Here is a 17,456-nt window from a genome sequence, read left to right on the forward strand (position 1 = left end):
GGATCACTGCCTAACAATGGGTGTGCTTTCCCCTTCCAGAGAGACGTCTGTCGCAGGGCCTGTAATTTCCTACGACCATTCCTATCTCTTCATAGGAACAGATTATATCTAGGCGATATCATGGATGCCTCAGTCATGAGCCTGCGCATCTCGCAATCATGTCGTTCAGTTATCAGTGTTACGGAGTACAGGAGGCTGAAGAGCTTCCCAGCTTTTTTAGGAGGCCTGAGTGCCTGTGCTACCTGACCAGGGTAAAATTCCCGGCTGAGCTCAGTGTGAGCTGGAGCTTCTTGCCAATTGACCTTGCTGTGAGAAAAAGACACAGGTATCAAGTTTGACTAACCCATTAGGGCAATATTTATGAAGCAATGGGGTTCGGCAATTGTACCTTCGTATGTTTCTACGGTTTGTGAGACGCCGGCAGTCGAAGAGCTTGAGGAATACCTCCTGGTGAAAACGAGACTTGATGATATTTGCAGCGAATTGACTCAAGTCTAATCTCATCAATTAGAAATCACTTGTGGGCTCTGGAAATGCCCATGATCAATGTTGTGAATAAGCTGAGATATCTGTATCTGGACAGTACACACCTATGCACAGACCACCTATCACACGAAGGCCGGAAAAACTAGTGCCCGATAAGATCCCTGATTGGTTGGTGGCTCCAAACAGCGCAAGGCAGGAGCTTCCTGACGTGGACGAGCGTTGAGGCGACAGGCTTGTGCTCCTCAGCTTCGCTTTGCCATTTGCTCTTTCGCATACAACCCAGTTCACACCAGCCCAACGCGCCGCGCCTAACCCAATAACCCGTTTCCCTTCAAACTCGTGGTTGGGTTCGGAAGCAGCAGAATTCACGAGCTTCTACTCCATCTATCAAACGTAACCGCCGACTTTCCAGTAATAATATACCGTCAAGATGCCAGGCCTCGTCACAGCGACCGGCGTGTTAGCTTTCCTGGCCGACGAGGAACCGGAGCTCAAGGTCTTCGCCCTCAAAACGCTCAACGACGACATTGACACCGTATGGACGGAGGTGGCGGGTGCATTGAGCCAGATGTATGTCTCCCAGCCTGCACCTGTCAGGCGATGCCGAACTGACCTGCTGCTCGTTAAGTGAGGCCCTGTACGAGGACGAGAGCTTTCCTGAGCGCCAGCTCGCTGCCCTTGTTCTCGCCAAGGTCTATTTCCACTTGCAGGCCTACAACGAGAGCATGACTTTTGCGCTCGCAGCAGGACCCCTGTTCAAGTTCGATGCGCCCGGCGAGTTCGAAGAAACCATCATTTCCAAGTGCATTGACCAGTACATCGCCGTGTCCTCAGCGCGCCACGCTCCGTCGAAGCAGTCCAAGAACGATATCTCGTTGCCAGCTCTTTCCACAACCTTCGGCAGCGGCTCACTTGATGGATCGGCTTTGATCTCGCCCACCACCCCGTTCTCTCAGTCCACCCTTCCGTCCAAGTCTCTGTTGTCTCGCGACTCGACCGACAATACAATTTTGGACCCCACGTTTCAACCGACCAAGGAAGGCCGCTCTGCCTCGGTTGCTCAAATCACCGATAACAGCACTCGTGCTGCCTTGGAGTCGGTGATTGAGCGGCTATTCGAGAGCTGTCTCGAGGAGGGCAAGTATCGACAGGTGGTTGGCATTGCCGTCGAAGCAAAGAATCTTGATGTGCTTCGAAGGGTCATCAAGCGTGCTAGCGATGATGGGAAGCGAGCCAAGGCCAAGGCACAGGATGGCAGCCAGGGGCCGGCCGAGGAACTGATGGACTATGCGCTTAGCATATGCATGGACATCGTGCAGGAACGTGGTTTGCGGACGGAGATCCTGCGCCTGATCCTCGACCTCCTCAACGACATCCCGCATCCAGATTACTTTGCGATTGCCAAGTGCGCTGTGTATCTTGACTCTGACGAGGAGGCATCAGCCTTGCTTCGGCAGCTTGTCGCCAAGGGCGACCACAACGCAATCGCTACCGCATACCAGATTGCTTTCGACCTGTACGACAACGGCACTCAGGAGTTCCTGGGCAAGGTGATCAAATCCCTGCCCTCTGGCGAACTCCCGAAAAAGCCCGAAGGCGAGGAAGGGGGTGAGAACACTGCGGAAAGCGAGCCACTTCTCGAGAATCAAGAGAGTTCCGAGGAAGCACTCCCAGAGGAGGTGGCTAAGGTGTACCGGAATATCCGATCCATTCTCGACGGAACCACGACGATCAAGTTGAACCTCGAGTTCCTCTACCGGAATAATCATATGGACATGAGCATTCTCAACAAGGTGCGGGACAGCCTTGAGGGTCGCAGCTCGATCTTCCATACCGCCGTCACATTCTGCAACGCCTTTATGAACGCAGGGACCACGCATGACAAGTTTTTCAGGGATAATCTGGACTGGCTCGGCAAGGCCGTGAACTGGTCAAAGTTCACGGCTACTGCAGCACTAGGTGTCATTCACCGTGGCAACCTGTCACAGTCGCGCAAGCTTCTTGAACCCTATCTCCCGAGGCAAGGCGGAGTCACCAGTGGCTCCATCTTCAGCCAGGGCGGTGCGCTGTACGCCTATGGGCTTATCCACGCGAATCACGGTGCGGATGCCTTGGATTATCTTCGGACCATGTTTAATTCCGCAGATGAAGAGGTCATCCAGCACGGTGGCGCGCTTGGACTCGGTATTGCCGGAATGGCCACAGGCAACGAGCAGATTTTTGACGAGCTCACCAAGGTCTTATTTGCAGATTCGGCCCTTAATGGCGAGGCCGTCGGGCTGGCCATGGGCTTGATTATGCTGGGCACTGGAAATGCCAAGGCTCTCGAGACCATGTTCACGTACGCCCACGAGACCACTCACGAGAAGATTGTTCGCGGCTGTGCCATCGGCATGGCGCTCATCATGTTTGGGCGGCAGGAAGGTGCTGATCCCATGATCGAGGGCCTTCTAAGCGATCCTGATCCGACATTGCGCTACGGGGGTATCCTCACCGTTGCCATGGCCTACTGTGGAACTGGAAGCAACAAGGCCATCCGTAAGCTTCTCCACCTCGCTGTGAGTGACGTAAATGACGACGTCCGACGCATCGCCGTCATGAGCCTTGGCTTCATCCTCTTTAGGAAGCCTGGTAGCGTACCTCGGATGGTCGAGCTGCTTGCTGAGTCCTACAACCCGCATGTGCGATACGGCTCGGCCATGGCGTTGGGTATCTCGTGCGCTGGCACTGGGCTGGACGAAGCCATCGATTTGCTCGAGCCCATGATGAAGGATCCCACCGATTTCGTCCGGCAGGGCGCATTGATTGCCTTGGCAATGATCATGATCCAGCAGAACGAGGTCATGAACCCCAAGGTTGGCGCCATCCGGAAGACGCTCAAGAAGGTGGTTGGTGACCGCCACGAGGATGCCATGACCAAGTTCGGTGCGGCGCTCGCGCTCGGCATCCTGGATGCCGGCGGTCGCAACTGCTCAATCGGACTTCAGACTCAGACGGGTAATCTCAACATGGCTGGCATCGTCGGCATGGCCGTCTTCACCCAGTACTGGTACTGGTTCCCTTTCACGCATTTCTTGTCCCTCAGCTTCGCCCCCACTTCCATCATCGGCCTTGATCATGACCTCGAGATGCCGAGCTTCAAATTCCACTGTGCCACCCGCCCCAGCCTGTTTGACTATCCGCCTGAGCAGGAAGTCAAGACCGAGGAGGGACCGACCTTTGTTACAACTGCAATTCTCTCCACGACGGCCCAGGCCAGACGCCGTGCTCAAAAGAAGGAGCGCGCTCAACGCCGGGAGAGCATGGACATTGATACGCCTACCGTCGCCAAGACCACAGCTCAGCCAACGAGCGAAAAGATGGATGTGGATGAGGATAAGAAGGATGCCAAGACGGAAGAGTCCAAGAAGGAGGGTGAGACGGCCGACAAGGAGGGCTCGGCAAGCCCCGATAGCAAGAAGAAGGGCGAGAAGGAGAAGGTGGGCTATGAGATTGAGAACATGTCGCGTGTTCTCCCAGGCCAGCTCAAATACATCAGCTTCCCGGCTGGACGCTACAAGCCGGTTAAGAAGGTATGTCTTTACGTCGCGATTTTGCTGTGGGTTGCTTTGCTGACCATTCCGCAGCCAACTGGAGGCCCACTTCTCCTTCATGACACACAGCCTGAAGAGCCCAAGACGCTGATCGAGGAGAAGCTGAAGAAGGTGACGACGGAGCGCGCACCGGTGGCGGGAGCCGGAACGGGTAGCGGGGCCACGCCACGCAACGCCGCACAGTCACTGCTGTCGAACTGGTCGTCTAGAGGATTGACTGGGGGTAACAACATCCGGGATCTTAACGACCTATTCCCCTTGACAGCACGCGCCTCCCGACAAGCTGAGGGCGGTAGTGAAGCTGCGGCGGGTAGTGGCAGTGGCGCTGCAGCAGCGGCTGGTGTCCTCACGGCTATCGATGAGGATGGCGAGGGCGACCAGGAAGCTCCTGCCCCGGAGGATTTTGAGTACTTTACAGATGCTGGAGAGGAGGAGTGAACAGGAACTTCCCGGGCAGTGCCTAGATTTGCTGGATTGTATAATACTACTGTAACCTGTAATACAAGGTATCAGGGAATAGATGGCGAGCTCCTTGTAAAGACTCATTGATTTCCATGTGCTTTAGCTGTACCCGATAGTGTGGACTATGATGCATACATTGGGTGTAGGACTGTGGTGCACTGCTTTTAGAGATGAACGTGATATTCAGCCTCTCAGGGACTCTGGCATATTGAGCTTGATTCGCACCTTTGCGTTGTCTCAGTTGTCTAAGTCATGCGCAGAAGGGCAAGAAGCACAAATCTGGTTTGCAATCACTGCAGTTAGTGGATGACAAAGACCCCTGGAATGCATGATGCAAGGGCGTCATCGACGTCATCGGCCAGGCGAGTTAACGTCTTGCGCAATCAAGCCGAGCTTCAGCGGCTGCAAGACCGCACTCAACGATTACCATTCCCGAAATATTTATTACTTCCATCATTCTATCATTCTATTAACTTCAGTGCGGTCGAGACACCTACAGTACCTAGTTAGACATTGGCGATGCCAAAACCACCAATCTCGCTACTGACATATTCTCCTTCCCGTTTGCAACTGGAAGTCGTTTCACCCACACAATCACAGGCCAAATAGAATTTCTGCCCCCGATACTCGGCTGTACCTGAAGCAGAGACGCGTACTTTGATCATGGCGGAGAAATATCTCATCCGCGTGACAGCCGGGCCGTCCTACGACATAAACTCCCACGTCCAGGTGCCCGTCAACGACCCAACCCCGGTGCATGTGGCGAGCGACCTGTTTGAGGCGGACCTCAACGTGCGGGTGCACAACTACCGGGGCCTACCGCGCGATGCGCCCAAGACGTCTCCCTACTTTCAGACGGAGCTGCATCGGCACAACGGCGACCAGTACAGCATTGCACTGCGGTTTCGGTTGAAACGCCCCCCGCGTTCGCACGAAGAGGCTGGTTCTGCCTCGCGGTCAGTGTCAGGGGACAATGGTGTCGGGATCGGGGGTGCAAGTGGGAGTGAGAGTGAAGGTGGGGATAGGAATGGAAATGGAGAGGGCAAGAGTTTGCAGGACGGCGTCCCGGCTACGGATCTTCAGTTCGGCAACGACTTTGACCACCCCATACGCGACCGCCTCCCACCCGGCTTCAATACAGCGCTGAATATCGTCAAGTGGTGGATCGATCCCGGTCTGGATGGAGACGCCTACGCTGACGTGCCACATCTGTACGGCCCCGCCCTCAGTTCGTTTAATACGGTCCATGTCGGGGAAGGCGAGCACGACCCGGAAAAGGGGGGTTTGTGGTTTGAGGAGGGCGGTGATGATGATGGGATGAAGTGGAGGAGCGAGGTTGGAGCGCCAGATGATGCCAAAGCCAGGATGAAATGGGCGCTGAAGCAGGATAGTAAGGAGAGATGGATCTGGGAATACAACAGGACGTACGGGGTGGACTTTTTTAATCCATACATCGACTTTGACGCTTTTGCGCTGAAACTGCCTGGCTTTAATCTCCCAATCATCAAGTACTGGGATGGGCAAGGGTTAAGGTATGTGCTTTTCAGGCTTTTCTTTTCTCTCTTCCGCACTTCCGTTCAAACCTGGATAATTTGCTTCGGTTCTGCTGTTATGCAACACCCGAGAGCATGGCGAAAGGAAAACATCTTACACGGCCTAGGCACCGCCATAAACGCTTACACCAGCTCAGATATGTCCTCCGCAACCGCGTCACTGGGCAAGTCTACCTTGTCGTGCTATTCACGCTGCACCTAGCCGAAGACATCAACCAAGACGGCACGCTCAAGCCTGCGGCATTGCAAGCGCTCGCTCACACGTCTGGAGGACTCGGGAAGGGTAAGCCGATACTTGAGGGGGGACCAGAAAGAGATGAGGATGGAGCGTCCGAGGACGACGCAATAGACGAGGCGAGGCAAAAGTTGTCGGATGTCGATCTGCAAGGGAAGACGCCGACCAACGATGATGATGTCGACTGAGAGGGAACTTAGGAAGAAGGCGCCTGAATACATGAAGTGAGTGGCCAGGAAGGGTCAGGCAGCATTCACACAAAGATACATGACCACTCAAATTCGACGATTGAGCAATGAGCAATCACTGCTCCGGATCTAATGTGATTGCATCTGAAGTGACAGATCAGGTAGGTGTTGTTGTTGCTTCCTCCCTCGTTCTACAGCTTGAGGTTGTGGGCGCTCCTTCCGGCTCCAGAAGACTTGACATTAACCCTTGGTGAGGCAACTGCAGCTCAGCTCTCTTTCAGCCCAACTTACCCTCCGGATTTAACCCTTCATCATTACACTCAGGCATGACGCATGGTTGATAAAGCAAGTCACGGCGTCCAAGGAAAGATACGACTGTTATATTCGCTTCGCCATATTTACAGGATACAGTCGGCGCCAACCAACCCAACAACTTTCCAATTCAGAGATCGGATCGAGTTTTCCGCTGACCTAAGAACACAAACTTTGGGACCCGCGTTCCCAATCACACACCAACACTTTCTTGCCTTCTAGCTTGACGGCTTGCAAGTTACGACAGCGTCGGGGCGCTGGCGGCCCACGGCGCCCACGTGTCGACAGCGACGTTGGCGGTGCTGCGCTCGACAGCACCCGGCGCAGTACCGCTGTTGAGCAAGAAATAGTTGATGTATTGGGTGAGCTCCGAGTTCTGCCCACTGGGGAACTGGCAGTGGTTGTGGCCGCCGATGAGTGAGAAGCCCATGTTGTTGGGCACGCCGTAGCTCTTGTAGATGGCGCGGCCGGCCTTCATGCACCCAGTCGTCGACACCGGGCCGAGCCAGTCAATGTTGTTCTCAAATACAGCCAGGCCACGAGGCACGATCATGGCTGCAAGGAAGTGGTGATCTTGCGGGATGGTGCTGATGGACCGGACATAGGGATCAAAGTTGCGCGAGAACCACGGGTTCTCACCAATGATCTGCTGCGCCGTCTGGATGTTGGCGCCCGACGACTTTTGCTGGTCGCTGATGCGCCAGCACGCGGCACCGCCCGCGCCCGACTCCTGCGGAATGGTGAGAGCGATACGGTTGACAAAGGCGCCCGTGACGAAAGCGCCCTTGCCGTTGCGCGAGCAACCCGTCACACCGAGACGCTTGGTGTCGATACCCGAAGCCGCGGCGCCGACCTGCTCGAGGCCGTCGATCAGCCGGTCAACACCCCACGCCCACGCCGTCAGCGAGCCAGCCGAGTGGCTGCTGCCAAAAAGGTCGTAGAACAAGCCGCGTCCGCGGGAGCCACTGCCCGACTGCGCCCCAAACGCGTCGTTGCCGAACGTGATGGTGGCCACGTTGCTGGGGATCGGGATAGACGCTCCACCAATACCGATGATGGCGGGGAACGGCCCGGCACCGGACGGTTTCCGAATCGATGACGTGAACGAGATGGTCTTGCTGCCCACCGTCACGCGCACTGTGATACCGGTGCCGCTCATGGACGCCTCGACCTTGTCCGGAGGCGGGGGGTACGTGCCGAGCTCATACTGCTGCATGATCTTGCTGATCTCGGCCTTCCGGCACTCGAAGTCGGCCTTGGTCGTGATCTTGGTGCCGCTCGCCGTCGTGAACGGATCCGGGAGCTTGGCCACGTTGACGGTCGGGTACGAGTTTTGCGTCGAGCAAGTCTGGCGCTCAAAGATCTCGCTGGCGGGCGCCGCAACGGCGAAGGCCGCGCCGGCCACCAGGAGAGCCGAAGCCAAATGGACCATATTTGCTATGTGTGCGATGACTAGGGATATACTTTGAGCGCGTAGAGCTTGAACACAACGAGCTAGTCTTTACCCCGGGAGATTTCCGCCGCGGCCATCTTTTATAGCTAACGCCGTCGTTCCGGCCGTGCGGGAGTGGGGAGGTGTAGGGTCCTATCCTGGCTGACGTACGTAATATCCATCGGACGTTTGTCTCTTTGCCGGTCGAAATTACTTATTAACCGTGGTTCGGCCTCAGATTGGACTGTCGACATGAAGAAGCTGGAAGCGCCCTGGGCCCGCCCAGTCGCCAGGGCGGAACGAAAAGCGGCGGCGAAGGGAGCCTTACAGCCTCTGGGTTATTGTGGGCGGAGTGGAACGTTCCCCGCATGGTTCGCCTCCGCGCTCCGTCCTGCAACCGGGAATGGAACCCGCATGGTAGTCCGGGGGACATGGCGTGGCATACATGATGCAAGAACTTGGCTGTGCCGCCAGAGCCGTCCATGTGGCGGCAGAAAGGGCTAGGGTGGGAAACGCTACCTTGGCACTTTGGTTGTTGGGCAAGGACCTGATGGTTAGTTACAAGCCTGTGCAAGTCGAGGACGAGGTTGGGGGCGGATTCGGGGGTAATATGGCTATTTAGGTACCGGCGCATAGCTGGTCACACGTGGATCGTAGTCCATCGGGTTCTTTTTCGACCTCCGATTGGAAGGGGCTGGTCCGAAATGCCGAATGCGGCTACGGAAAAGTTATTGTATAAGTCGAGATGGCCATGTAGGGCGATGAGGTTCAATATCCAGCACTGGATTCCACCCCCATAGGTGGAAAAATTCCCCGATCCATGGAAGGCACCATTCGATACTCGTACATTGGTTTGACCCCGGTATATGGGGGTAAATGAGGGTAAAAGAGGCATCAGGAAAAGGAAAAGGGGGTAAACAAATGGAAGGAATGGAATAAGACAACAGGAGAACGACAAACGAGAAAAGGAGGAACGAGACACGACAGTAGGCCCCTCAGGGGCTTGTAGCAATTACAGCTTCCGTAGCGACTGTACTAATGCTGGATCAGAACTTATAGAGCAGTGAGTCCCAGCGGACATTTGGTATGTCTGGGGATTACGGGTCCTGCAGGGCCATCATTGTTGCTCAGCACCTCCCGATGCGCTATGCTACTGTATTACCCTTCCTGTCTTACTAGAGCGACTGCGCTAAGCATAGGTTAATCAAGTACCCTTTAAGCGTGGAATTCAGTTCTCCTTTCCCCCGGTTGAGGCGCCCCTTTTTAGGTCATTGGGCGAAGATGTACATACTATCAGGAGTCAGATATAGCCGCCGGTAATAAAGTAGAGCCAACGCCCTAGCTCATTAGCAGCGCCTTTATAGTCCCGATTTGATTTGATTGATGTGCGGGGAATACCGCCCAGTTGCAGGTAAAAGAAGTTCGATGTGGCTTCTAGTTCATGTATCATGTATGCACCATTCGCCTACCTTGGGAGCCTTGTCTCAGGGGGTCAGTGGGGACTGCCGTATGAGAAAACTGAGTGCATGCAAAAGGCCGTTAGGCTACCTTACTCTCTTTCACGCACATGAACACCAGTTGTTCACATGAGATCGCATTAGGATACAGTATAATGCCTAGGCGGATGCTGTCATCGTTTCACATCACCGCCTACTCCGCCGAGATATACCATCTGTGAATCCCATCTAAGGAAGTGCTTCCTTATTAGCTTCTTTTGGGCACCGCAGCAATGCCCGTCACTGTCGTGGTAAAGATGCTGCGCTTGGCAGCCTTGGCGGGCTTGCTGTTTTCCGGGCCGGTGCTGGCCCACGGGGGGCTATCCAACTACACAGTAGGCGAGACGTGGTACCGAGGGTGAGTGAGTTGAGTAATGGACTGTCTTGCCATCCTACACAAGTGTTCACAATGGCTTCTCCCTCGTCGCCTCGATACCTTTGTATCTAACCCCTGAAAACTGAACCCCCTGAAGCATGAAAGACGCAGCTGGCTGACCCCAAGCCCCCTGCCCAGGTATGACCCCGACACGCCTGCCGAGAACCAGCTTGGGCAGCCATGGATGGTGCAGCGGCAGTGGGCCAGCATCGACCCCATCTTCAGCGTCGATGATAAGAGCATAGCCTGCAACAATCCGGGCACGGCGCCGCCCTCGTACATTCCCATCCGTGCGGGTGACAACATCACGGCCGTGTACTGGTACTGGCTGCACCCCGTGGGGCCCATGACGGCGTGGCTGGCGCGGTGCGAGACAGATTGTTCCGATGTCGATGTGAACGCTGTCGGCTGGTTTAAGATCTGGGAGGCCGGCCTGCTGTCCGGACCCAACCTGGCTGAGGGCATGTGGTACCAGAAACAGTTCCAGCGCTGGGACGGTAGCCCGGCCTTGTGGCCCGTCACGATCCCAGCGACGCTCCGGCCGGGCCTGTACATGATTCGCCACGAGATCCTGTCGATTCATATCGACAACAGGCCGCAGTTTTATCCGGAATGTGCTCATCTGAACATCACGGGCGACGGGGACGCGTTTCCGCCGGCGGAGTATCTGTTGAGGTTTCCCGGCGCGTACGATAAGGATGGTGAGGCTTCCAAGGTGGACCAGATCGTGATGATAGGTAGTTTGCGCTTGGCGAAAGGGGTACTGACGATGCGGCGTAGATCCCTCAATCAAGATTGATATATACTCGGAGGAAAACATGCACACGACAGTGGGTAAACTATGAAGACGAGACCTTGGAACGTCAGCTAACGAGCCGCAGAATTATACCATTCCAGGAGGCCCAATATGGGACGGGTAAGTCTGGTGACTTGATCTCCTCTCAGGCCCTGAATGAGCCAGGGCTAATAGCGAAACAGGTTCGGCGTTGTTGATAAGTACTGCCTAGGATGCTGAATCCCTAACTACTACCGGTAGTAGTAACGGTGACGTCTTGTAAAATACCTAATGTCCGTGATACGCACCTGCAATGATAGGTGATAAGAAATAGGCATCTGAAGTGAGCCCTGCATCACCACTAAACCCCCCCAACCATCAAAGTTGCTACCCCTGAAATCCCCAATGGACGCTTCAGAAACCCTCCAACTTGTAAAGCGTCTCCTCTCTCGACCGCTTGACTTCAGCCTCCACCTTTTCCTCCCCTACCATCCGCCTTCCCTTACCCTTCCCATCGGCTGTACCAGGAGCCCACATTCCGCCGCCAACCAGCCCCGCAAACTTGCCCCCTTTCCTCACAAGCTCCTCATACCCGCCGCTCTCCACAATCACCCCGTCCTCAACCATAACCACCCGGTCAGCAACCCTCATCATCTCCTTGCTATGCGTGACCACCACAACCGCCATATCCACATCCTCCTCCTCCGTGGGTATCATTCCCCCCTGACTACCTCCACCACTACGACGACGTTGCGCAGCAACCAGATCCCGCACAACCCTTCTGATTGCCTCGGCGGACTGTGCATCAAGAGCGCTGGTCGGTTCGTCAAGGATGAGCAGCCTGGGCCGCCTGACCAGCGCGCGGGCAATGCACAAGCGCTGCGCCTGGCCGCCCGAGACCTGCTGGCCGCCCTCCCCGAGGGGCGTGTCGTAGCCGCGAGGCAGGGAGACGATAAAGTCGTGGATCCCCGCCTGGCGCGCCGCGAGGTGCACGTTGGCCTCGTCGCGCAGCGGCGAATTCTCCGGCAGCCCGTACGTCAGGTTGGCAAAGACGCTCGCTGGGAAGAGGAAGGGCGTCTGTGGAACGTACCCCAACTGGGCGCGCAACGAGCGCGTCGACAAGGAGGAGGCGGGGTGCGAGGCGAATGTTAGCGCGCTGGATGGGGATGGGATTGTCTTCTTTTGGGATACGGGGGATTCTGGGATAGGGGAGGGGATGAAGGTTAGCGGGCGGCTATAAGACGGTGAAGTTCTGACTGGGGCGGGTGGCCGTGTAGTGGCGGTATTGCTCTCGTCGTCCCCTTGCGAAGGTTCGTACAGTCGCAGCAGGAGCGCGGTGATTGTGCTTTTGCCGCATCCAGAGGCACCCACGAGGGCGGTAAACGTCCCGGCGTCGATTCGGAGGTTGATGTTTCGCAGGATCAGCTTGTCCGGTGCGCTGGGGTAGGCAAACCGCAGGTTTGTCATGCGCACGGGGAACGGTGTCGATAAGCGCATGCCTCCTTGTGTCTCATGGCCGGCCACATGTGAGAGGTTCGCGTAATACAGCATCCTCTTCGCAGTCGTCTTGGCGGCAGCGATCTGCGGAACATGGGCGAGCAGCACGACCGCTGTGCCAAGAGTGAATAGCAGCAGGTTGTTGACCCTGATCACGTCGGTCACGGTAGTGAGGCCCTCGCTCAGGATCTTGGCGCTGTAGAAGAAGACAAGAGAGGTGAGGAAGTACGAAATGCAATTGTACAGGCCGAAGAAAGTGCCCACCCAGGCTGCGCGCTTCAGACCGAGACGGAATGTTGAGCGGGCTGATAGGGCGTGCTTGTCGGAGAAATACCGTTCGAGCGTCAAGGCGCGTACAACTTTGACGTTGGAATAAGCCTCGCTGAAGATGGCGCCTGTCGATGCCGCAGCTTCATCGCAGTTGGTCTCCCACTTATCGCTGATCATGGCATTGGCTCGCGCGGTTCCCAGCGCGAGGGGAACCCCTACGAGCGTCACCAGAGTGAGGTCCCATCTGATCACCAGCGCCCAGATGATGGCGCCAAGGATCATGGCGGAGACGCTAAGAAGAATGGGCAAAAATGTGCCGACAAGCTTGCGCATCTCTTCAGCGTTGCGGTCCAGGCACTGCGCGATGTTGCTTGCTGAGTGGCTTGCACTGTCGAACCAGGGCTTGGGCTGACTGAGAATGCGCTGGATTGCCTCTGCGCGAAGTCTGTTAACCCACTTCTGTGCCACCATTTCCATGAAAAAGTAGCTGAAGAAGGTGGAGGCTGCGGCAGCGACGGCAGTGACTGTCAGGAAGACGGACCACATGACACTCGCAGCCCCTCGGGCTTCGGGAAGCCAGAAAGCGCTGAGCAGGTTTGCGAAGAGGAAGGCAAAAATGGGCGTGCTAGATGCCAATACGAGGCAGAGGAGCAGGCCGAGGATAAACTCGCCCTTGCCCAAAAAATCCAACGTTGGCCAAACCGTCTTCAGTACCACCAGCATGGACAGAGGCTCGGGCCCCTTGGGCGACTTCGTCTTATCCTTGCGCTCAGCAAGGCGCTCAAGGAAGAACAGCTCCAGGGAATCTAAAGAAGCCTGGTGTTGTTGAGTCAGAATCTTCTCTCGAGTCTGTCTCGCATGCAGAGCTCTCCTGCTTTGTACCTCCAGGCCCGCCTTTGTAACGATATGCATGCCCGAAGGAGGATGCCCTTGTTTGGGGGCTTGACGGGGCCCGATGAACGTCTCTCGGGCATTCACAGGTTCCACCCTCCACTCGGTCCCCTGGAACAATCCCCATGAGAGTCGACTACCAGTTGAGAACCTGGGCAAAAAACCGCTAAATCTTCTCTCCTCGGTGGGTTCTTGCCATGGAATTCCACAGTCTGACTCTGACTCGCTGTTGCTAATGTCGGAATCCGCAAGAGAGCAGGTTTCATCGGCAGACGCGACGAGCGACGCGAAGAGCCCAGACTCGTCCTTGGAAAGTTCATGTCCGAACCCTCGCTGCACAATCGACCCGTCCGCGAGGACATAGACGTAGTCATCCTCCTCAATCTGGCCCACCTCGTGCGTAATGATGATGGTTGTTTTCCCCTTCCTCCAGATCCGAATGGCCTCCATGATCAAGGACCTGCTCACCGGGTCCAGCCCACTGGTGATCTCGTCCAGGATCAGGACCGGCGGATCGCGGAGTTTCGCCCTGGCAAGTGCCAGACGCTGCTTCTGACCACCGCTCAGGTTGCAGTCGCCTGACCCAACCTTGGTGAGGAGTCCGTCGGGCAAGCCGGCTATGGTGGACTGGAGGAGCGCCATGCTGCAGGCGTCCCGGACAGCCTGAGGGGAGACATTGTCTGGATCCGACGCGCCAAAGGCAACATTCTGGAAGAAGGTGTCGTGAAAGAAGACGCTGGATTGCTGCACCAGCGTGACGTTGCGGCGGAGCCATTCGAGGTCCAACGTCGGGATTGGGTTGCCGTCGAGGGTGATTTGTCCAGTAAGGGGCTCATAAAATCTCACAAGGAGGTTGCCGAGCGTACTCTTCCCGGACCCGCTCCTCCCGACTACAAAGGTGAGCTGTCCAGCGGCGAAGCGCAGAGTCGATGGCCTTAGGACCGTATTGGCGGGGTTCGAAGGGTAGGCAAAACTGATCTGTGGACTGTCAGTCGACGCTCCCCAACCCTCCCAGGGCGCGAGAACTTACATTGTTCATCAAAATATTTCCTGAGCAAGTTGACGGCTTGCGCCATCCGGTAGATTTGTCCGCCCGCAGGCTGCTTTCACCTGAGCCACTGCAGTCATCTCTCACCAGAGCTTGAAGCGACTGTCCGGCAGCCATGCCCTTGACCAGGACGAGCCACATTGGCCCGGTCGCCTCGAGTGACTGAAACGCAACCAATGCTGCGTAGAACGTCGTCAAGGCTGTCCCAGGCGTGAGCTCCCCGCTCGAGACCAGCACCACAGCATAGAAAAACCCGAGGACGAAGAGCATCATCATCCAGAGTTTGACGTAGCTCATCTGCGCGCAGTTGCAAAGCACCTGGCGAGAATAGTACTTTGCGGATCTCTTGACTGCCGCGACGAACCGGGACGCCTCTTGTCCCTCGGCATTATATACTTTGACGATGTCAATTGCTGTGACGGCCGCAGTCGCGCACTTCGCCGCCTCAGCCAGCTCCCGTCTCTGCGCATCGATGGCCGGGTCCAGAAACTGACCAATGACCCAGAGAAACAAGGCCGAAGGCACGCCCGTCGCGAGCATCACAAGCGTCAGCTTGAACGAGAAGAAAAATGCCACGGCAACGCAGGCGGCAAACACAAATAATTCGTAGACGAGGAACCCGAGGGTTTGGGACGACGCCGTCTGCAGTTCTCTCGTTTGTCTGCAAGCAACTGGTCAGTTAACCAACTACAACACCCCTTTCCAACAGAGAAACGGGGACGAGGAGTGAATAAAGGAATGGAGGAAGGAAAGAGGAAGATTAGGGAGGTCCTTACGTCAAAATCTTCGTAACAAATGCCCCTCCCCCTTCCTCTTTTGCCTCAAACCAGCCCAAGCTCTTCTTCATTAGAACCTCCCAGACCCTCTCGCGGACCTCTTTGGCTCTCAACTCGCCGCCCGCGACCCAGAGGGCGATCTCGAGCGTCGAGGCCACCCACATGCCCACGCCCAGCACTACCAGGTACACCGACCAGCGGCTAACCTGGGCAAGAAAGACATCGGGCGGCAGCTGGCCGGCCCCAAAGAGCGCGACCAGCTCAAACAGCTTGCCGAGAAACAGGACATAGCCCGTCCGTCCCGCCGCGCAGAGGGCGGAGCTGGCTATCGACAGGATGAGCAGGGGGACGTGCCGCGGAGGGGTGAAGGTGAAGAGGTGGAAAAAATGGGATTTGCCGGGCTTATCAGTTGTTGTTGTCTCCCGGTTCGGCGGGTCAGCGGTGATGCTTGTTGTCACTGTGCTGCCGGTCTGGGAGTGCGGAAGGTAGGACAGGGGGCTGGTTGCGGAGGCGGATTGGTCGAAGGGGGTGATGGGGTGCTCCCAGGACGGCTTTTCGGACCATGCCGGGTTGGAGGAGGAGTTCATGGTGACGGTCAATAGCTGAGACGGGCTGGAGTTGGGACAAAAGCGATCGCCAATCTCGGTGCGTTGGGATGAAATTAGTTGGAGGAACTGCTAAGGCTCGAGCTTCGAGGATATACCCGATCCATAACCAAGGCATCGTAGAAATAATAGGAAGATCGCGTGGTATATAACGGGTGCTGGTATTCTGTAGATCGTACAGGAAGAATAGGAAGTTTGGTGGGGGCAAGTCTTTGTGGCGCTTAGTATTGTTCCCCGGAATCGGCCAGGGGCAGGAGCGAGAACAATACTAAGCGCAACAATAACCACGACCGAGTGCTTCGAGGAGAAGCTGGGTGGGCATAAAACAGCTCACTGAGGAAAAACCTAAATGTTTTAACGTGATGTAACATTTCATGTGCTAGATTTAGAGGCCTCGGCTTTCTCTTGTTGTGCCTTTTCATAGACCCAGTCGTTCAGGCCAAGCCGGTTTCTTGCGGAGGAGTTAGCTTTAACTTTCGCCAGTCGTGAAAACGCGTCGACTTACCTGGCAATCTCTACAGCATAGAACTGCATCCTTGGGACTGTGCCTGGTGTCAGCGGCGTCCTCCAGTCACCTTATGCTCGTCGCGTCGACCCACCAAAAATGGTCTCCTCCCGGCCATACTCAAACTTTGGATTAGACCGCAGGAGAGTCCCAAAGTTGTAGTCATCAACCTTCTTTTCGTACGCCATCATGAAGTTGCGCCACCTCTCCTTGCCCGCTTTGCTCTTCATCTCGTCCTCATTGATGGTGGCGGCCGGATCGAAATCGGGAAAGTCGCGCTTGAGGTGGTCGTAAATCTCGTCGTCGAGCTTGGTCAGGCGCAGGGACGAGCCCTTGACCTTTTCGAGGATAGACCAGTACGTTTGCATGTGCTGCACTACTTTGACAGCGAACTGCTTCTCGATCTGCGGGGTTTGGGAGTCAGCGGTGTTCGAACAAGGGTTGGCTTGTCGAGGGATCGGGGAAGCGGTAGTCGCACATCTTCGAGGTTGTCTGCCTCATCGGCATTGAAGTTCTTGGGGACCGGTGCCGACATTGTGATGTTGTCTGATGCTCTTCGTCTTCAGGGGGTTGCGATACGTATGGAAGCAGAGCTTCGGGTACGAAGATTTGGAGGGGTCAGGTTCGATCCACCCTTGATCGTTGATAACGATAGCAGACAAAGTTATCGATAAGAATATAATTTTTTGGACAGAACTGAGGACGGGTACGGAGGTACGGATACATGCAATGGAATTCTAGGTTACATACGGATAATCTTCCTCAATTGGACTGCAAGACAACCACCAAGAATTCCATCACTAATGGGCAATTCGGCCTCCAAATGCTTCATCGTGTATTTCCAACAATAAGCCGGGGAGAGGGTGGGGGCGTTGAAGCCAGCAATAACCCTAGCCCTTTGAATAAGAAAGTGCTAGCACATGGCGCGTTTCAGTTCTCAACTTTAATCTCAAACG

The 17,456-nt window shown here is 55.8% G+C and overlaps 6 protein-coding genes across 6 annotated transcripts; 3 read left to right on the forward strand and 3 right to left on the reverse strand.

Annotated features, from left to right (window-relative positions):
• Window positions 1-734: 734 nt before the first annotated feature.
• On the forward strand, window positions 735-4,654 carry N656DRAFT_780479 (26S proteasome regulatory complex, non-ATPase subcomplex, Rpn2/Psmd1 subunit). Its single transcript, XM_064815385.1, has 3 exons — window positions 735-1,056; window positions 1,115-4,058; window positions 4,113-4,654. The coding sequence occupies exons 1-3, from the start codon at window positions 917-919 to the stop codon at window positions 4,515-4,517; spliced, it is 3,489 nt and encodes a 1,162-aa protein (XP_064669312.1). The 5' UTR covers window positions 735-916; the 3' UTR covers window positions 4,518-4,654.
• A 550-nt stretch (window positions 4,655-5,204) lies between these two features.
• N656DRAFT_711197 (DUF1769-domain-containing protein) lies at window positions 5,205-6,517 on the forward strand (the record flags this gene model as incomplete). The annotated part of the gene is made up of 3 exons (XM_064811735.1): window positions 5,205-5,497; window positions 5,591-6,073; window positions 6,232-6,517. 3 exons carry the CDS (start codon window positions 5,205-5,207, stop codon window positions 6,515-6,517), a joined length of 1,062 nt encoding a protein of 353 aa, XP_064669313.1.
• Window positions 6,518-7,059: 542 nt separating this feature from the next.
• N656DRAFT_149944 (carbohydrate esterase family 15 protein) lies at window positions 7,060-8,369 on the reverse strand. Its single transcript, XM_064808666.1, has one exon. The coding sequence runs from the start codon at window positions 8,259-8,261 to the stop codon at window positions 7,068-7,070; it is 1,194 nt and encodes a 397-aa protein (XP_064669314.1). The 5' UTR covers window positions 8,262-8,369; the 3' UTR covers window positions 7,060-7,067.
• Window positions 8,370-9,732: 1,363 nt separating this feature from the next.
• Window positions 9,733-11,297, forward strand: N656DRAFT_780483 (lytic polysaccharide monooxygenase). Its single transcript, XM_064815386.1, has 5 exons — window positions 9,733-10,115; window positions 10,272-10,834; window positions 10,914-10,963; window positions 11,015-11,049; window positions 11,112-11,297. Exons 1-5 carry the CDS (start codon window positions 10,015-10,017, stop codon window positions 11,146-11,148), a joined length of 786 nt encoding a protein of 261 aa, XP_064669315.1. The 5' UTR covers window positions 9,733-10,014; the 3' UTR covers window positions 11,149-11,297.
• Window positions 11,298-11,322: 25 nt separating this feature from the next.
• N656DRAFT_769359 (P-loop containing nucleoside triphosphate hydrolase protein) lies at window positions 11,323-15,977 on the reverse strand (the record flags this gene model as incomplete). The annotated part of the gene is made up of 3 exons (XM_064813699.1): window positions 11,323-14,544; window positions 14,597-15,275; window positions 15,391-15,977. 3 exons carry the CDS (start codon window positions 15,975-15,977, stop codon window positions 11,323-11,325), a joined length of 4,488 nt encoding a protein of 1,495 aa, XP_064669316.1.
• Window positions 15,978-16,367: 390 nt separating this feature from the next.
• N656DRAFT_799111 (DUF757-domain-containing protein) lies at window positions 16,368-17,035 on the reverse strand (the record flags this gene model as incomplete). Its single annotated transcript, XM_064817833.1, has 4 exons — window positions 16,368-16,446; window positions 16,501-16,537; window positions 16,595-16,904; window positions 16,979-17,035. The coding sequence occupies 4 exons, from the start codon at window positions 17,033-17,035 to the stop codon at window positions 16,368-16,370; spliced, it is 483 nt and encodes a 160-aa protein (XP_064669317.1).
• Between the last annotated feature and the right edge of the window lie 421 nt (window positions 17,036-17,456).

The sequence above is a fragment of the Canariomyces notabilis genome (genome assembly GCF_033297395.1).
Source record: "Canariomyces notabilis strain CBS 508.74 unplaced genomic scaffold N656scaffold_14, whole genome shotgun sequence".
NCBI classification, from domain to species: Eukaryota; Fungi; Ascomycota; class Sordariomycetes; order Sordariales; family Chaetomiaceae; genus Canariomyces; species Canariomyces notabilis.